Source organism: Pungitius pungitius, chromosome 4 (assembly GCF_949316345.1).
Source record: "Pungitius pungitius chromosome 4, fPunPun2.1, whole genome shotgun sequence".
NCBI lineage: Eukaryota > Metazoa > Chordata > Actinopteri > Perciformes > Gasterosteidae > Pungitius > Pungitius pungitius.
The window spans coordinates 18,743,531-18,761,241 of NC_084903.1; the positions used below are offsets into that span (position 1 = coordinate 18,743,531).

Below are 17,711 nucleotides of genomic sequence, written 5' to 3' on the forward strand. Positions count from 1 at the left end.
GAGCGCATTCATTAGGTCCTGCTCTATCTGCAGGTGTGTGTGTCGGAAGGCCATTTATCTTCCTCACTCTCGCTGGACGACATATTGAACACCACACCCGGGAGCAGTCTCACCCTCCTGTCTATCACAGAGAAGCCGAATTAATTAACAAAACAGGCTAATCTGTATTCTCCAGGAACTATTCATTACTGACCGCTCAGTCTGATGCAGCAGATATGAGCGGTTGAGATAAAAACCTCCATCTGGCTAATTACTATTTTCTTTTGTTTAATTTCTGTTGTTGCTCCAGTCCTGAGAAGAAAAAAAAAGAAACAAGCCGGGGCAGGTGAAAAATAAAAGCTCTTCAACGAGAACGGCCATCCCCCAGAAATATTGCAAATGTAGTGAGGATTTTGCATAAAGATGTTTAGCAACGTTTTGTCCCGTTTCGTTTTTCAGGTTCCACCACACTGCTTGATAAAATAAACTGCCTTGGTAAATTGTTTGCTTGCAGGAATATGAATCGATGAACAGTAAGTCATTATTTTTGTGGTCAGGGTGTTGTGCCTTTCTGCAGAGTTTGTTGATGTTGATTTAGTAGTTGGGGCCAAGTGGAAGTGCGTATCACTGGATGCCGGCCAGTGGCTGCTGTGGAGCAGTTCCAGTGACAGGCCTCAAACAACCAGACAACTTCCATCTTCCATGTATCAGCACAGTAAATATCTTTTATAGTCGAATCTCAGAGGACTGCATTTGGGTCTTTGTGAAGCACTGCCTATTTCTGAGTAGCTGTGTGGAAGATGTATTCAGATAATGCATTTGATTATGTAAAATTAACACTAGGACAAAGCAAGAGTAAAGTTTTTTATTTAATGTAAAAATTGTCACCACAAGTGTTATATATTAAATACTTTATTATCAGAGATTTTACACTACGGTGTAATTCGGCTTGTCAAGCTCTCCATTTATACCTAAAAATAGAGATCATCAATTTTTTTTGTTTTTAAATACAAAGTTTATCCATGAAAAGGGGACGGTTATTATTAAGTATAGAGAAAACCATGTGGAAATATTCAATTAAAGTAGTGGTACTTTACCTCAACATGTCACTAAAAGCCCTATGAACAGTTTGAGTCTTTTGCGACAAAAGTTGAATCCTGAAATCGTCCCCATCCCACCGAAACACGTCCCATGAACCAACGAGATGGGCTGTTCCCCAAGCTGGCAACGGATCGTGGGCAATCAATATCTTCACGTGAGGCTGCGACTCGCCGCTACAGGAGCCAAGCACTCCGGCTAATGAACTGCCTGCTTGATATACATCCCTCGGCGCCGGATTGCAGTAGTGCAACGTGGTACTGAAACAACGGCAATTCTTTGATTGGATTTCTCCTCCGTCTCCTACTTCCTACACGGGGGGGGACTCTCTCCCGCAGAGACGCGTTATGTCCGTCTGTCCAAATGTCGTCAAACTCGGACCAAACTCTATATCCGAGGCTATGCTGAAAAATAAAGCACCGTGGTCGCTTGTCAGTCTCTTGGGATAGGGTTAACCCGGGTTAGGGTTAGGGTTCTATATGTTTGGATCCTCAATTGTTTTAAGAACGGTTTCCTGTTTGTTTGTTAGTTTTTTTGTATCCACCGAGAATCCACACAGACTTTCTGCTCGAGTGAACTTCATGAGGATGATTCAGAGACGTGAGCGAAAGGCTCCATGAGCTGATAACACTAAGCATCCAGAACAAGATAAAAGGGTCTCTGCTGACATCTGAGCTCAACAGACGCTCCAGATGATATGTGCCGTGACACTTGACCTTATCGGCTTGGTCATACTGCTGAGCAAAAAATATATTGCTGGATAGAATTTTACTGCTTTACTGTATTTTTAGTGGCAGAGAAGACTTTTTTTTGCCATACCAGTCTTGAATTAATTGTTCAACGACGTGGAGCCACAAAGCTGAAAATTAAAGTTCATAAACAAAGATACATTTGTGTTGAATGCTTCTAAAATCACAATCCTCTCCTATCACCTATCATGCAAAAAGCTACTGGACGTTTGGTGTCTTGTATTCATCAACTTCTCAGACTCTTTGAGCTGCACACATAGGATATACTGTACACCAAAGGCTGCTGTGATTGGTCACTTTATTTACATGGGCAGTAATCACTCTGTGTGTCGGACGATTCGTCTGTCCTTCTCTCCTCTTTCTGCCACTACTGCATTTAACAGAGGGACAAACAATTTACTCAAGTGAATCCAGCTGAGGCCAATTGACACCTCCACCTGGCACAGTTCCTCCACCTCTCAGTCCCCTCTGCACCGGGCCCAAAGCACGCCCCCGCCACCACAGTGTTCAACATGAGACAATCAGAAAAAGGCATTGATGGATTCTTTTTTTTGTTGAAGATGGTAAATTGCTAAATTTACACAGTCCATTGTGGAGGGGGAGAGCTTTTCTTTCTGTGGATGAGCTTTTTACTTTTTACTGAAACTTAGAAACATGGCTCCTTCCCGATGAGAAGGGAAAGCTTTCACGTTCTTATTCTGTATAGTGCCAGAGAGCATTTTTCCAGAGGGCCTTTTAATTGGGTTTATTAAAAAAGGTGAGCCAACGAAAACCTCTCGCTTAGTTTTTGGAGCTGCTTACCATTAAATTTTATGTGTCTGCGTAACGAATTACAAGATGTGATTTGGGAGGAGAGCAGATTGTGATTAGGAAATTCCAAATTGCGGTTTAAACTAATTGCAAAGGGTAGATTCTGTTTAAAGTTAGTCTCTTTGACTTCTTTAAGAAAATAATCTGAATGCCTAAGAATTTATTGATCTATGCATTGCGATATTTCATTGGATCCTTGGTTTTATTCAAACAACACTTTTTGTTTTCTCAACACAAATGAGATATTAGATATTGAGTCTTTCACAGAATCTCCAATATGGATTGTCGTTGTGTTTCGCAGTGACTGCATTGCAATTCATTGTGTATTCCAACTAAACTGTTGTGTTGCTTGAAGGATCAAAGTTGTTTTGACACATTTAAGCTTTTTAAAGTCTTTACTATCCATTCATTTCTTGAGTTGATTATAAACACTTGAAATTAGCTTGAACCAGATATATTCTATCAGAGTGAAAGTCATGTCTGCTTTTATTTCTGTCAGTCATGCCATTGCAATTCAGTTAGTTCAGACTGCATTTCATGAAAGAGCAGAAGCATCCTTCTACTCTAGATCCAATTATTTCTTTCTGCAGATTAAAAATGCAACGTTGCTTTAAATACATGTAAAACATTTATTTTCTGTTTAAACATTATTATCATGGGGCAATGTCCCTGGGCCTATCCTCTTCGACCCAACACATGAGGCTCAAAACCTAATCAGTCCCCATTGATCTGCTCTCAATAATCCATAATAGAAGTATTTGGAGTTTGAATTTACAGCCCAAGGCAGATCCCCGGGGCCACTCTCCATGACGGATACAGGTCCTTTACTGGCCATTATAATGAGGCTTTAAACTGCTTGGCCCCTGTAAATCTGCCTTGCTAAGGTTGCACTGCTCCTGGTCCGGCTGGCCCTCACCTCACTAAATCTCACACCCGGGACCAGGCAATAATTGATTGTCCTCTCCTGACTGCATTCGCCAAAGCAGTGACAAGTCAGCAAATGAACGGCCGGTCCCCCGGAACTAATGCTTGTGTACGGGAAATTAGACCCAGACGGGATCTCTGACGCCTGGGCTGGGTCCCGTCGAGGAGGGGTGTCTGATGACATTTAGGAATGCCTCGTGCTCACGTGGGACCACGTTGGGGTTCGAGACATTTACATGGAGAAGTATTGAAATTCAACTTTAAGTGTGTAGAAAGTATTTTATAAGCACTTCTTGGCAGGGAAAATGATTGAATGAAACGTTTTTTTGTAGAGTGGAAAGTTGCTGATTACGAGGGATGGCGGGGGGGCCGGGTGGATGTGGTCAGATAAATAAATATTAATTGCATCGACTATCACTTCCTTCTATCCCTCTTTTCACCTTATCCAAGCACAAAAGTTTTGGAAATGCATACCCCCCCCCCTCTCCACCCCCCGCCCCTTGCTTCCCTCTCAATTCACGAAAACAGCGTGCAGGCCGATATACCTGCTGGTAAAGCGTGTAGCCGACCCCCCCGCCGGGAGTCAGACCCGCAGCAGGACTCAGCGGGACGACCCTGCTGCGCGTGGACAGCGCGTAAAGACACCGGCAGGACACTCTGGGAATTTTTTTTATGGGGCGTATTTCCAAATCAACCACTCCAAAAAAACAACAACAGATAAACAGATACCGCTATTTGGGCGAATAATTCCTATTTGTTCGTTGAGGCGATCGGCACCGTGTTCGTCGGAGTGGCCCCAACCCGCAGATCCCGGCATGTCCGCGAGGGAGAGCGCTACGCACCGCGGCTCCGAGGCTTCCACACCGACAGCTCCCGCGGATCAGATGGTGCCGGAAAAATGACTCGGACTCTCTCCATTCTCGCTTACTTCCTCTGTGTGCTTCACTGTAAGTGTGTCTTTCTTTACGTTTTTGTGACCCGATCATCCGACGTAACGCTGTCGTGTTTGTTTTGCCTTTGTGCGCGCGCGAGGGTTGTGATCGTTTGGCCACTTTGTTCAAACGCGAACACTTTGCCAAGTTACGCGTGGCCTGTTGTTAAAATGGGGCCTGGATTCACCAAATTCAATCAGCCTTCGTGTGGAGGTTTGAGTTTGTAAAGATTGATGAGTAACGTGCCCCCCCATATACACCCAGAGACAAGTAAACACACAGAACCGAAACCAATCCAAGTATCGGTTCCAGCAACTTTACATCCTCTTCTTGACATCCTCAACGTCACTTATTCATGTCAACACAGTGGGTTCACCTGACCAATACCTGACATTGTGTCTCTGTGTGAGTATGTTATGAGTCAGTGGATACATTTCAGTGATTAAACCCCCCTGTGTGTCATGTGCGTCTACTGTTTTCCCCTACATATAAGAAGGAGAAGGAAAAAGACGGATGATTTTATTAATACGAATTATTATGCCACTTAGTGATAGTATGTAAAACGTTTCTTTCAACATTTGCCCCGTGTTTAGGTTTATTCAAACTTAATTATGCTTAGGTCTTTTAACTGAATGACATTTTTGTAGATAGTTTGCACCCAGTGACCTCATTAACTCAACACCAGCTGACTACCAATGCTTTAATGCTGTGTTTTAACACTTTAGGCGCTGTTCACGTTACACGGCACACTTACACACACACAATTAGACCCACACACACACACACGAACCAGCGCAGTTCACAGTCAGATAATACCAAGATTGGGTGGTCTGCCAGTGGCCCTCGTCTCTTGGGAAGGCAATGCTTGTTTGACACATTGTCCCTCAGGGATTTGACAGCACACCCATCCGTCAAAGGGTGCCGTGGCTGTTGCGTGGGGCTGCAGCCGAAGCACAGTGATGGCAGCGTGCGGTGACCCGTGGGGCCGAGGCTCCACTGCCTGCCACGCCCCGCGAGGCTCCGGGAGTCTGTGGGTCTGTGATAGCGGCACACGCAGTTTGACGCCGAGCAAGAAGAGAAGCATCGGAGCTGGTGTGGAGGGTCACTGGGGGCGCCAGCTGATTCTCTAAGGCTATCCCTCTGCTGAATATTGACGATGGTGGCGATTACGTTTTTTTTTCAGGCCCATCAGTAAGGGTGTTGTGTGCTTCACGGGTGTTTGAGTGTTTCCCAAGAGTGCGCCGACTCAGCTACTCCAGACGATGGGGGCATTAATAACACGCTGGATGTAAAGCAAATGGAGGAGGCTGTGCTACATGTATCCACTTTGCACCAAATGAGAAGCACTGATCAGCAGTTTGTTTCAATCAGGCCTGTCTTTACCTCCGACATTGGCTTCATTTTTCAGGATGGAGGGAAGGAGGTAGAGTCGAAGTGTTGTTATGTGTTGCTCATTCACACTTGAAATGATGCATCCATTGGTTCGGATAAGGCAAAAGTAGAATTTTTAACATGATGTGAAAATATCTGCCCTCTGCCCAAGTGTAATTATTTGGAAATTACTTTGGGGTCTTCATTTCATTACATTGTAATTGAAATTGCACCGCAGAGCCATCCCTGTATTTCTTAATTGCCCCATGCTGTTTCCCTTAATACATGCAGTTTTTATTAAGAGAGAGTTTATCAAGAGACACAGTTGAGAATAGTATTTTGCTGAACAGATTTGTTCACTTTGTGTTTGGGGGTCTTAGCAGAAATGCAGTTAGAGAGGGTATACCTGCACATGCAGACTAGTATATTATAATATTCAGTTTGTATTTTATATTCTAGAGCAAAATATTTAACTAAGAACCCAATAAACAAAAGTTAACTTTAAGAAACTCATTTCTGGACTTTGGAGCTCCTTCCTGATTGTTTCCAGACAACTCCATCCTCAATAAATAAAATATATTTGAAACAAAAGTTCACTCTAAAAACTGGCCGTATTGGTTTTAAACAACAACCTGTGTGACTCTATGAAAACAAGAAGCTTTAAATTGCCTGAGCATATCTCTCCATGGAAAACCCATTTTCTAAAGGTTTTCTAAAAGGTCATGATACTGATATTGTGGGCGTGAATACACTACCAGTGCATTCAAACTATGTAACGACAATGTATCGCCAGGTAGCCGCTGTGCCGAATCAGAGGAGCGTCTCATGAACTGGTTGCTGGGGAAGGATCGCTACAATCCGCTCATCCGCCCGGCTGTCAACCGGACGGAGAGAGTCCCGGTCAAGCTGCAAGTGTCTCTGGCTCAGCTCATCAGTGTGGTGAGGGAACCAAATACTCCTGCCCACCATAGATATATGGTTGTGTTTGTTCATGTCGGAGAGAATCCGTGCTGTGGAGACAACGGAGGAGACACAAAAAAGAAAAGCGAGAGTGAGAGACAGAGGACAATGGAAAAGACACAGCAAAAGCCACAAAGCTGTTCGTTATCAACCGGCCTGAGCAGCAGGACCATCACTCTAAACGGATGGATGTGGCCAGCCCTTGATATTCTGCCCCCGCCATGTTCAGATTGAAATTTCAGCACATTGGGTTAAAAGAGGCCATAAAGCTGTTTTAGCCGCAGTGATTTACAGTAGAGGCTCCATCCCCCCGCGGACCGAGGCAGCAGGAATCACAGGCTCGGGCTTGATGAGTTTTCATTGTACCCCTTAATATAATTGGCACCCGAACATCCCTCCATTGGATGCAGTGTGATGACAATGCCATCGACAACCATCCTAACGCGCAATCAGGCAACAGGGGAGGATTTAAATGCGTTTGAGTGTTACAACAGGGTCTGTCTCCATGTTCTGATAACGCTTGCTCGGCTGACGGCGTGCTGTTGAGTTAGCGATTCATCCTGAGTGCAAAAAAAAAAACCCACGCCAGCAAGAACCACAGCGTCTCCTCTCGGCCCTGATTCGCTTTGAATGAAACCAGCTGAAAGGTTGGCTGGTTTATAGCTGATTGAGACAATGAGAGAGATAACAAACAGGGGGGTTGGTCAAAATATTTTGTGAATAATTTCTTTGATAATATAGTGCTGCCATCTCTCACAGGCCTATGTATCTCAAGTAGCACCCACATAAAAGGTGGCATTTATTCTTATAATACAGTGTTCATGGTCATGTTGCTGATGTGCAGAGTACATTTCTACTATATTTGCGAATAAAAATGAAAAACTCTTTTTTTTCTTCTGCCTTTCCAGAATGAGAGGGAACAGATCATGACCACAAATGTCTGGCTCACTCAGGTAAGTATGCAGAAGCTCACCTGTAGTCTTAGTCAGCCTCAGTCTTGTTCAATGTCCTTCCCTTCGAACTTGAATTTAACCATATCCGTTCTTCCCCCTGGAACAAACTGCCTCTGAAATTCAGCTCCAGACATATTTAACTGATAATGAAGCATGTCATTTGAGTCTTGAGTGGGTGTTTGCAAGTCGGTTCGTGACAGCCAGCTCTCTCCCTCCGTCTCTACAGCACTGGGTGGATTACAGGTTATCGTGGGACCCGGCGAAATACGAAGGCATAGACAAGCTGCGCATCCCTTCCAGACACATCTGGCTCCCAGACATCGTCCTGTACAACAAGTAAGCATCACTGAATCAAGGCTAAAGTGAGCTTGAAACCCTTTAAGTTCTACATCTATCTCTCTCTTCTCCCTGTTCCCATAGTGCCGATGGTACCTATGAGGTGACGGTCTTCACCAATGCCATCGTCATTTTCAATGGCAGCATCAACTGGCTCCCTCCCGCCATCTACAAAAGCGCCTGTAAGATCGAGGTCAAGCATTTCCCCTTCGACCAGCAGAACTGCACCCTCAAGTTCCGCTCTTGGACGTACGACCACACGGAGATCGACCTGATCCTGAAGTCCGAGGTGGCGAGCATGGATGATTTCACACCCAGTGGGGAGTGGGACATCCTGGCGCTGCCGGGCAGACGGACGGTCAACCCCCTGGATCCCACCTACGTGGACCTCACGTATGACTTCATCATCAAAAGGAAGCCCCTTTTCTACACCATAAACCTCATCATCCCCTGTGTTCTGATCACCTCCCTGGCCATTCTGGTCTTCTACTTGCCGTCCGACTGCGGGGAGAAGATGACCCTCTGCATCTCCGTGCTCTTGGCTCTCACCGTGTTCTTGCTTTTGATCTCAAAGATCGTCCCCCCCACCTCGCTGGACGTGCCGCTGATCGGCAAGTACCTGATGTTCACCATGGTGCTCGTGACCTTCTCCATCATCACCAGTGTGTGCGTGCTCAACGTTCACCACCGCTCCCCGAGCACCCACACCATGCCTGCCTGGGTCAAGCTGGTGTTTCTCGTCAAACTGCCTGCCTTGCTCTTCATGAGGCGCCCTCAGAATAACACCGCGAGCCAGAGACTCCGCCGACAGCGGTGTTTGAGGGCAACGAGGGCCATTGTGAGCTCGGGTTACCAGCCGCCAGACGCGGCCAAAGCGGGTTTCATCTTGTCGCCTTCTGCTCTGCAGTCTTCCAATCCCGCTTTCTCCGCGCGGGGACAGAATGTAGCGCCGCCGCTGGGCTTCGGCCACTCCAACAGGACGGGGGCCTTGCGCTCCACCGATTACATCCCCGGTGGTTTCGCCTCCACCCCGGACCTCAAGCAGAGCACCAGCTCAGATTGGGCTGCTGATGTCCAGGAGGCTGTGAACGGGGTGCGCTTTGTGGCCGAGCACATGATGGGCGACGATGATGATCAGAGTGTATGTATCCGCATTTACCCAAACACTAAAGCGTGTAAACAGAGATGACAGTTTGCATGTGCAAGCACTGAGTGAGTTTAATTGTTGTTTCTCTATATTTGCAGGTGATAGAGGACTGGAAGTACGTGGCCATGGTGGTGGATCGGATGTTCTTGTGGATCTTTGTGATAGTGTGTGTGGTGGGCACGCTGGGCTTATTTCTTCAGCCAGTCTTCCAGACTCAGATTGTTCCCAACCAGCAACCCAACTCAGAGACTCCTCGCATATGATGAGTACGAAGAAACCGCTGCAATTTTGGGGGTTTCCTGTTTTTTTCAGGTGCACCTGGAGGGCTGCAGTAGGTGCAAAGTTTTCCTGTAGAACTGTTTTGGTGGGATGAAAAAGCAGGGACAGCATTGTCGTCTATGCCAAACCTAAAAAATAAAGCATCTGAGAGGGATAAACCAGGCAAAAAAGTGCCAAAAGAGGCTCATTTTATATATCATGGTAAAGACCGAATTGCTGTATGTATCGATCAAATGTCACCAAATTATTAAAAACCACATGGCCAATAGCAATATAACCATCATCAGCACCAAATCCTTTGAGGAAGTGGTACATCTGCAGTGGAGGTAAGTAGGGGTCATTGCACTGAGCTCATCTCCCATGTCTACAAAGGACAGCTCCAGAACCGGACTGAATATAGCTTTCACTGCACTTAAGTATGCTGAACCTTTGCAGAAATATAATATGTCTGAGTCAGAGTAACATGCTGTCGGATTGTTGTTTAAGCCCTTATCTATGTAAGTACCAATGCCATTTCATCAGAAATGTGATGTGTGATTAAAGAATGAATAATGCCCTCTCTCATCTTCATCAAATGAATGAATTCCCCAATAAAGTCTCCGATTTGTCAGGGTAAGTGCTTCGTTAATCCTTGTTGTCCGTCCTCAGAGCCAATACATTCATTGATGATGTGCCAGTTAGAACATTTCATCACAAGGATAAGACGGCTGTTCGCTTTAAATGTTAATGTGTGAACTGGCAAGACATAATGTTGATGCAACAAAAACCTATGGAGATGTGGGGGGATCTTGCCTGTTTGAGGCACACTGCCAAATACCCTTCAGCCAGACACTTCTGAAGAAGTGTCTGGCTGAAGAACCATTGTGTACAATGGTTTAAACAAAGTTTACTTGTTTCGTTTGTGTCTTTATGCCCGGAGTTAACCTCTGCTAATTTCTCATTTGTAAGGACCGGCATATCCAGGCACAAACACATCTAAGAAAATGCACAAGCACACAGTGAACTGAACCCACACTGACATTTACTGCTCAATAAACTGTGCTGAGTGGGCTCGTTACAGATTCTGCAGACTCGGTTCTTTTGTGAGACCCTCGTTGAAATCAAGAAACAGCGATCCACGTCACCGCTAATGTTTTACCTTCATGTCTCGCTACAGCTTTCGAGAGCATCCTCCTTCACCTGTTGGCTTCCGTCTTTAGTAAAGAGAGACACTGGTGCTACAACATATGCATCGACGATTTTTCATGAGTTTCAAATCAAACAAAGCTGGAGGGGTAGTCATTCAACAATCGATGAAAAGTCCCATAAATCACGTCAGCAGCTTTTTGTCATTAGTCTCCGATAAGTTATGCATGGCAGCATTGTCCTTGAGAATTGCCCTGCCACATTAGTAATCATTAGTTAGGTCGGAACAAAGCTCTACCATGATGTAATCATCAAAAATGTAACGGTTCAATCAAAATAATATGTTCCACTCGTTGAATATGGGAGTGCTTATTTTCCCCTTGCCCCGCTCAAAGGATTTGAGCAGGCTTTGAATGAGTCAGTGTGGAGAAGTGCACACACTTATTTCACATGGTTTCTAGAAGGTTCTTTGTCTTCACTAAAGAAAACCTTCTTAACAATATTGTTTTTTATTGCTGCCAATAAATTATGCTGAGGGTATTCCATTAAAATTCAATGAGGCTTTGTCTTTTCCAGTCCCATAAACTTGATAGCCCAGAAAAGTTGTATTTACGTATAGTCAACAACTGATTATCAAATCAAATAAAGATTAAGTAGATAAATAAATTTATATGAGCTATGTTCATATGTAGTTTCTAAGTGATGTTTATTAATAGTTTCACACTCAAAATCTCAGCTTCATATAGACTGATGGAAATGATCAGATTGACAGTAACAGCCCCCAATCTTTCATCATGTGACATCCTCTTTTTTTCTAATAAAACCAAAAACCAAATATATGCAATATGAATATATATAAATAATCACTAACTTTGGCAGAAAATTATATTTCTATTTCAGGATCACTCAATATGTGTGTTCCTCTCTCAAACAAAGTGCGTTTACAATCGGTTATTTATTTATTTATTATTATAATATTTAAAGACAAACCCGTACAGACACATCGTTTGGTGGCAAACTGAGTCAAAACAAATGATGTGTTGCAGATGCGAGGCTGAAAAAAGAAAACTGCACCCCTCACCATTTTTTTTTTGTTCCTTATCACATCAGCCCGCTGTGGGGTTGCGCTCCTCTTCTTGTTTGCAGCGCAGCGCGCCTCCGTGGCCGCGTGCACTCTCTGCGCTCCTCCGGAACAACGGACGCGCGCTCTCTCTCCACACTCGTTTCCTCCTGGACCGCTGACCCAACAACACAACTTCAACCCGTCCTCTCAAAACAGGATGGAGGCCACGTTCGTCTTCGTTGGGCTCCTGTTTCTTCTTCGACGTGAGTAACACGCTTCTACTTTAACACGTCCTCCATGTTGCTTTAACAATACACATTTTATGGAGGCTATTTGAACAGAATTACCTATTTAAAATAGGTATTTTGAAATAGCCCCATGCGTGTATGTTCATATCCTATATTTAGCATATATTTAACATTTCTGTAAGTAATACCTTATGACTTGGGGCTGTTGTTAATTAAGAAATGCATGTATTTTAGTGCAAATAATGATGCTTTACACTGAAAATAAATCAGACTAACAGCATGATTGAAAGTAACACTCTGACTTCGAAAAAAAAAAATCACCTTTTAAACAATCTGCTCTTTTTCAGGGTGCTCCTGTTCAGACGCAGAGCACAAGCTCTTCTCTGTGATATTCTCCAGCTACAACCAGTACATACGACCGGTGGAAAATGTGACCGACCCAGTGGTTGTGCAGTTCGAGGTGTCCATGTCCCAGCTGGTCAAAGTGGTAAGTGCTCACCTTTAATGCACCTGTGAGTTAAGGGCTGCTACATCACAACAGTCCTACTTACATCCCTCAACTTAATGACGGGAGTGGAAAAAAAACCCCAAAACAAGTAATCATTTAGACAGCATTACAGGTAGAGGGTATTAGTGTGTGGGTTGATAATTATTGGTCTTTGGGCAAATACGTTTTAGAGAAGGGGACAAATGAGATGACAGTCCGGCCTGTGAGCGGTGTTCTCCGGATTAGAATTAGAAGGGAAAGGGTCTGCTTGTCTGGCCAAGACGGGATGGGAAATGTCAGCTGTCTTAAATAGCTCTCAGTTAAGGCTCTCTCTCTATCACTCAATCACTGCCACTTCAGAGGAGCACCTAGCTGCATTCCACTATAGATCCTGTTGACTCGGACAGCCTTTTGTTGGTGAGGGAGGACAGACTTGATATTGTTCTCTATCACATTAGTTTCTCTACTTGTGTGCTCATCACCTCCATTATTTCAAGCAGCTAAACAAAATCATCTCAACAAGAATTATTAGCTTTAGAAATACGGTAATGAAAAAACGACATGACAGCAAGGATGTCAAGCTTAGTTTAGAATAGAGATACCATGTGTTCCCCGAAATGTTAAACTATCTAACATGTCATTTTAAACAAAAAGTGTGATCAACTTATAATATAAGTCACTAAGGATGCAATAGTAGCCCAAACATAACATTTGTTCTGGACAGCTTGTATGAACGTTATGGGGTCTAACACATTGTGGGCCAGCTAAATCTGTTTTCCTTTGCCTATTGCCCACAGACAATCCGGTTACTGTCGCTTTATTTCAAGAGCTATGTTAATATCAGAGACCTTTCCCGATCTAGATCCGTCAAAGAGATGAAGTATATTTCGTCATATTCTCTTTAACTCAGTTGATGTGGAAGGCTTGCGGGGCTCCCCTAGCTGATGTATCGCTGTGATTTGCGCACACCTGGTGCTCATGTCAGAGATTCAGGTGGTATTGGTCAGTCAGGTATGACTGAGCCCAATGAGCTCAAACAGACCCAGCTGGATTAGTCTTCATCTCGAAACCATCTAAGATTGTGTCCGTCCACACGTCTGTCCGTCAATTAAACATACAGTTAGAGCAAAACGACATTTCTCTTAGCTTAGCATAGCTTAAACACTCAACACGGGGTAATGGCAAAGTCTTGTTTATGCCAAAGATATCAAAATCCACCCCCCAGCTCCTTATAAAGCTCATTAATTGAACATGTTAGTCTATATTATTTATTTATTCCATTAACAACCCAAGAGTAAAAAGGAATGGATACGACAGGCTAGCTGTATTCATGCTAAACTAAGCTAACTAGTCTATGCTTCATAACTAGTGCACAGACATGAGAGCGTCATTGATCTTCTCATTTTACTGTCTCTAACGCAAAAAAGCACATTTCAATAGCAATCCTCACTGGTGAATTGTGCGATGATTGCCTGTGGCGTATTTTTTTCTTTTTTTACTTTAAGATGCTAGCATGTATTGTTTTGTCTTTGCGTGAATGTCTTCATTGTCAATTCTGCTCCGTTTTCAGGATGAAGTCAATCAAATCATGGAGACAAATCTGTGGCTGAGACATGTAAGTTTATGTTCAATGACCAGGCAAATGGACCTTGAGTAAGGACATCAAGTTTGGATCCGGCCATCTGTCATAGACGATTATTCGGGGCTTGACTGACATGTTGAATTATTCCTGGAAGAAGGCACATTGATCATTCTAGTTATTTTACACCGACACTAATATTACCGATTGGATTTATCTTAATCATTTCCTCTAACAACACCTCAAAAGCAATATTTTCGTGTATTATTGAGTGAAATGTGTGATGGAACCATTGGATGCCATAGCTTTACATTTGGTACAGACCTTTATTCATCCCTCGTAACGAGTTTTTATGACCTTCATTGGATCAAATGTCTTATTGGATCTTTTTGTTTCACCAATTTACTTTCTGACTTGCTTTTAATGTGAACGAATATCTTTTTGTTCATTTCAGATCTGGAATGATTACAAACTTAGATGGAATCCAAAGGATTTTGGAGGCGTCGATTTTATCCGAGTGCCATCCAACAGGATATGGAAACCAGACATAGTGCTCTACAACAAGTCAGTGTTACATTGAAAATTCCAAAAACTTGGCACAAAATCTCCATTGAATGTCTCCAACCTTCCTCCTTTATTCTCTCACTCTTTCCTTCCTCTCTCTCCCTCTCTCTCTCTCTACAGTGCAGTGGGAGATTTTCAGGTAGATGACAAAACGAAGGCCCTCCTCCGTTTCAATGGTGATGTTACTTGGATCCCTCCTGCCATATTCAAGAGCTCATGCAAGATAGACGTAACTTACTTCCCCTTCGACTACCAAAACTGTACGATGAAGTTCGGCTCCTGGACCTACGACAAGGCCAAAATCGACCTGGTGCTCATTGGCTCAACCATCAACCTCAAGGACTTCTGGGAAAGTGGCGAATGGACGATCATTGACGCCCCTGGCTACAAACATGACATTAAGTACAACTGCTGCGAGGAGATCTACACGGATATTACTTACTCCTTGTACATCCGCCGTCTGCCACTCTTCTACACCATCAACATGATCATCCCTTGCCTCCTCATCTCCTTCCTCACCGTGCTTGTCTTCTACCTGCCGTCTGACTGCGGGGAGAAAATCACTCTGTGCATCTCCGTTCTCCTGTCTTTAACGGTCTTCCTCCTCGTCATAACAGAGACCATCCCCTCCACCTCGCTAGTCATCCCCCTGATCGGCGAGTACCTCCTCTTCACCATGATTTTCGTCACCCTCTCCATCGTGATCACCGTTTTCGTGTTGAACGTCCACTACCGCACGCCCAAGACCCACACCATGCCCCGCTGGGTGCGGACTGTGTTCCTGGGGCTGCTGCCCCGGGTGATGTTTATGACGAGGCCGGAGACGGACGCGGACAAGGCGCTGGGGGCGGCGGCGGCGGTCGGCGATTCCCAGACGACGCACTCCAGGCCCTGCGCCGCTCACCCGTCAGGTACTTTGCAGAAGCAGCGCAGGCCTCAGGCCCCGCCCTCCAGCGTGGTTTCCACCCTGACGCGCCGCCAGCAGCTTTTTAACAACGCGCAGCTCTCCGACCTCAATAACATAAGTGGAGACCCGGCCAAAGGTGCCGGCTCAGCGCTCCTGTCCTGCGAGGCCCACTGCGACTGCTGCTGGCGCCAGAGATCCGGCAAACTGCCGGCAGACTCGGGGGAGGGCAGCGGGGCACTGGGCAGCCTGGGGGCGCTGAGCGGGGGCAGTGCCGTCGGGGTCGGCGGGGGGAGTCAGTGCTCCAGCGCCGAGTCCGTGGCGGCAGGGACAATGTCCGTGTTGCCGCTGTCCCCCGCGGTCCAGGAGGCCATCGAAAGTGTCAAGTACATAGCAGAGAATATGAGACTCCAGAATGAGGCAAAGGAGGTGAGTGCTCACAATCCTACAAAAACCTTTAGAGGGAAGCTATTTTGACAATGTCACCACATCATTGAAAATCTTTTTTTTAATTTGATCCTCTCACAGGTTCAGGATGACTGGAAGTACGTTGCCATGGTTATCGACAGAATCTTCCTCTGGGTCTTTGTCCTTGTGTGCATCCTGGGAACAGCTGGCCTCTTCCTCCAGCCTTTATTACTTTGGGATGACGTCTAAATAAGTTTGATAAAGCAAATAATTCAATATTACTATTTCAATACTGCACAGCAGTTATTATTCATAAGACTCGTCACAGAGAGAGGAAATACTGAGCTGACTCAAAGTCAAGGAGGAAACGTTTAGATGAATGTTTTTGATAGATATTCTTTTTGTTTGAAGAACTGGTTAAAAGCTCCCCAATGCAGAGGACACTGTTAAATGATGTCAAAGACAACAAAGTTTGGTCATTTAATTGTTTTCAAACTAGTTTTGCAGCGATTTGTAGCAATCGACAATGCTAGGAAATAAATAAATAGTGAATCATTCTCATTTTCTCTGCTTTAGGCAACATTTAAATTCTGTAAGTGTGAAAGACAATAGCAACCATTTGTTGGAGAAGCAGTTATCAACTCAAATCGTCATCACCTGCTGGTCAGCAACTTTGTGTGCGGCTGTTGAGATGTTTGTTTCTTTGCCAGGACGTCTGCACACTTGTCCCCTTTTATGAAAATAATCATTAATGCCGAGGCCACACTGTTGTAGTGTCAATCATTTCAAGGGGTAACCAATTAGATTTTGTGAACTTGAAGCACCTAAATTCAAATTAAGTATGATGGTATGTATACATTCAAATGCAACCATTGTGTCACCAGGAAGCTCGGGAATTTCTTCTTTAAATGTCAAATCCATATTTGGCATTGTTTTAACATTTCTTTTCATGTTTCATGGACTGTGTTCAAAGAGTGCCACCATGTGGCAATGATTCGGTACTACAATCACATGTAGCTCATTTTGACATCGTCTTTGTTGTCACACATTCCCAGTTGAAAATATTATGTTCTATTCAATTGTTTTTACTTCAGAAAATTGGATAGGTATCATTTCTTGATACCTATCCAATAGAAAAGCATGTACAAACACATTTTAGTTCTGACTAAACCAAGTACTTCTGTAAATAAATATTAAAAACTAGGGCTGTCAAAAATAGCGCGTTAACGACGTTAATAAGTTGTTTGTTGTTAATTACGTCACATTACGTTCAAACACATTTCACGCATGCGCAGTGTGACAAATTATTCAGGTCCGGAAAATACCCCTTCCTCTAGGGCACATATGTCAAACTCTCGGCCCGCGGGCCACATACGGCCCGCCGGGGCGTCCAGTGCGGTCCGCCGCCGGAGTGCGTTAGCCGTCACCGCCAGTCAGTGAACTGTCGGCCGTACCGATCGCTGGTCGGATCGGCAGCGCCACACCCCCCCTCCCTCCCCCCGTCACCCGTACCGTCAGTGGCCCGCGTTCGTTCGAAGTGGGCAGTATCTGGCCCGAACCTGAAATTAGTTTGACACCCCTGCTCTAGGGAATGCACTTCATCCTATACAACACATTACTGCCACCTGCAGGCATATGTCAGGCCGTCAGGTTCAGCAAGTCGTTTGCGCCAGAGACCCGTCCCCCCCCCCCCCTCACCGGTTCTCGCGCAGCAGAACAGAGAAGAAAAAAAGCTCCGCCCAGCAGAGCATTGCTAAGAAAAATAAATAAAAAAGAGCAGCGCTGAGGTAGAGGA

At 44.7% G+C, this 17,711-nt stretch overlaps 2 protein-coding genes across 2 annotated transcripts; both read left to right on the forward strand.

Annotated features, from left to right (window-relative positions):
* The first annotated feature begins 4,166 nt into the window (after positions 1–4,166).
* Positions 4,167–10,142, forward strand: chrnb4 (cholinergic receptor, nicotinic, beta 4 (neuronal)). Its single transcript, XM_037481286.2, has 6 exons — positions 4,167–4,507; positions 6,657–6,802; positions 7,732–7,776; positions 8,003–8,112; positions 8,197–9,253; positions 9,358–10,142. The coding sequence occupies exons 1-6, from the start codon at positions 4,459–4,461 to the stop codon at positions 9,520–9,522; spliced, it is 1,572 nt and encodes a 523-aa protein (XP_037337183.2). The 5' UTR covers positions 4,167–4,458; the 3' UTR covers positions 9,523–10,142.
* Positions 10,143–11,905: 1,763 nt separating this feature from the next.
* On the forward strand, positions 11,906–16,473 carry chrna3 (cholinergic receptor, nicotinic, alpha 3). The gene is made up of 6 exons (XM_037485622.2): positions 11,906–11,989; positions 12,322–12,461; positions 14,032–14,076; positions 14,495–14,604; positions 14,725–15,937; positions 16,037–16,473. The coding sequence occupies exons 1-6, from the start codon at positions 11,944–11,946 to the stop codon at positions 16,163–16,165; spliced, it is 1,683 nt and encodes a 560-aa protein (XP_037341519.2). The 5' UTR covers positions 11,906–11,943; the 3' UTR covers positions 16,166–16,473.
* The last annotated feature ends 1,238 nt before the right edge of the window (positions 16,474–17,711 follow it).

Bases quoted from the DNA above. Each gene is read 5' to 3' on its own strand.
- chrna3 (XM_037485622.2), top strand. From the start codon at position 11,944: ATGGAGGCCACGTTCGTCTTCGTTGGGCTCCTGTTTCTTCTTCGAC. The intron at 11,990-12,321 runs GTGAGTAACACG...GCTCTTTTTCAG, and splicing joins GCTCCTGTTTCTTCTTCGAC to GGTGCTCCTGTTCAGACGCA. The intron at 12,462-14,031 runs GTAAGTGCTCAC...CTCCGTTTTCAG, and splicing joins TGTCCCAGCTGGTCAAAGTG to GATGAAGTCAATCAAATCAT.
- chrnb4 (XM_037481286.2), top strand. From the start codon at position 4,459: ATGACTCGGACTCTCTCCATTCTCGCTTACTTCCTCTGTGTGCTTCAC. The intron at 8,113-8,196 runs GTAAGCATCACT...CTGTTCCCATAG, and splicing joins GACATCGTCCTGTACAACAA to TGCCGATGGTACCTATGAGG. The intron at 9,254-9,357 runs GTATGTATCCGC...CTATATTTGCAG, and splicing joins GCGACGATGATGATCAGAGT to GTGATAGAGGACTGGAAGTA.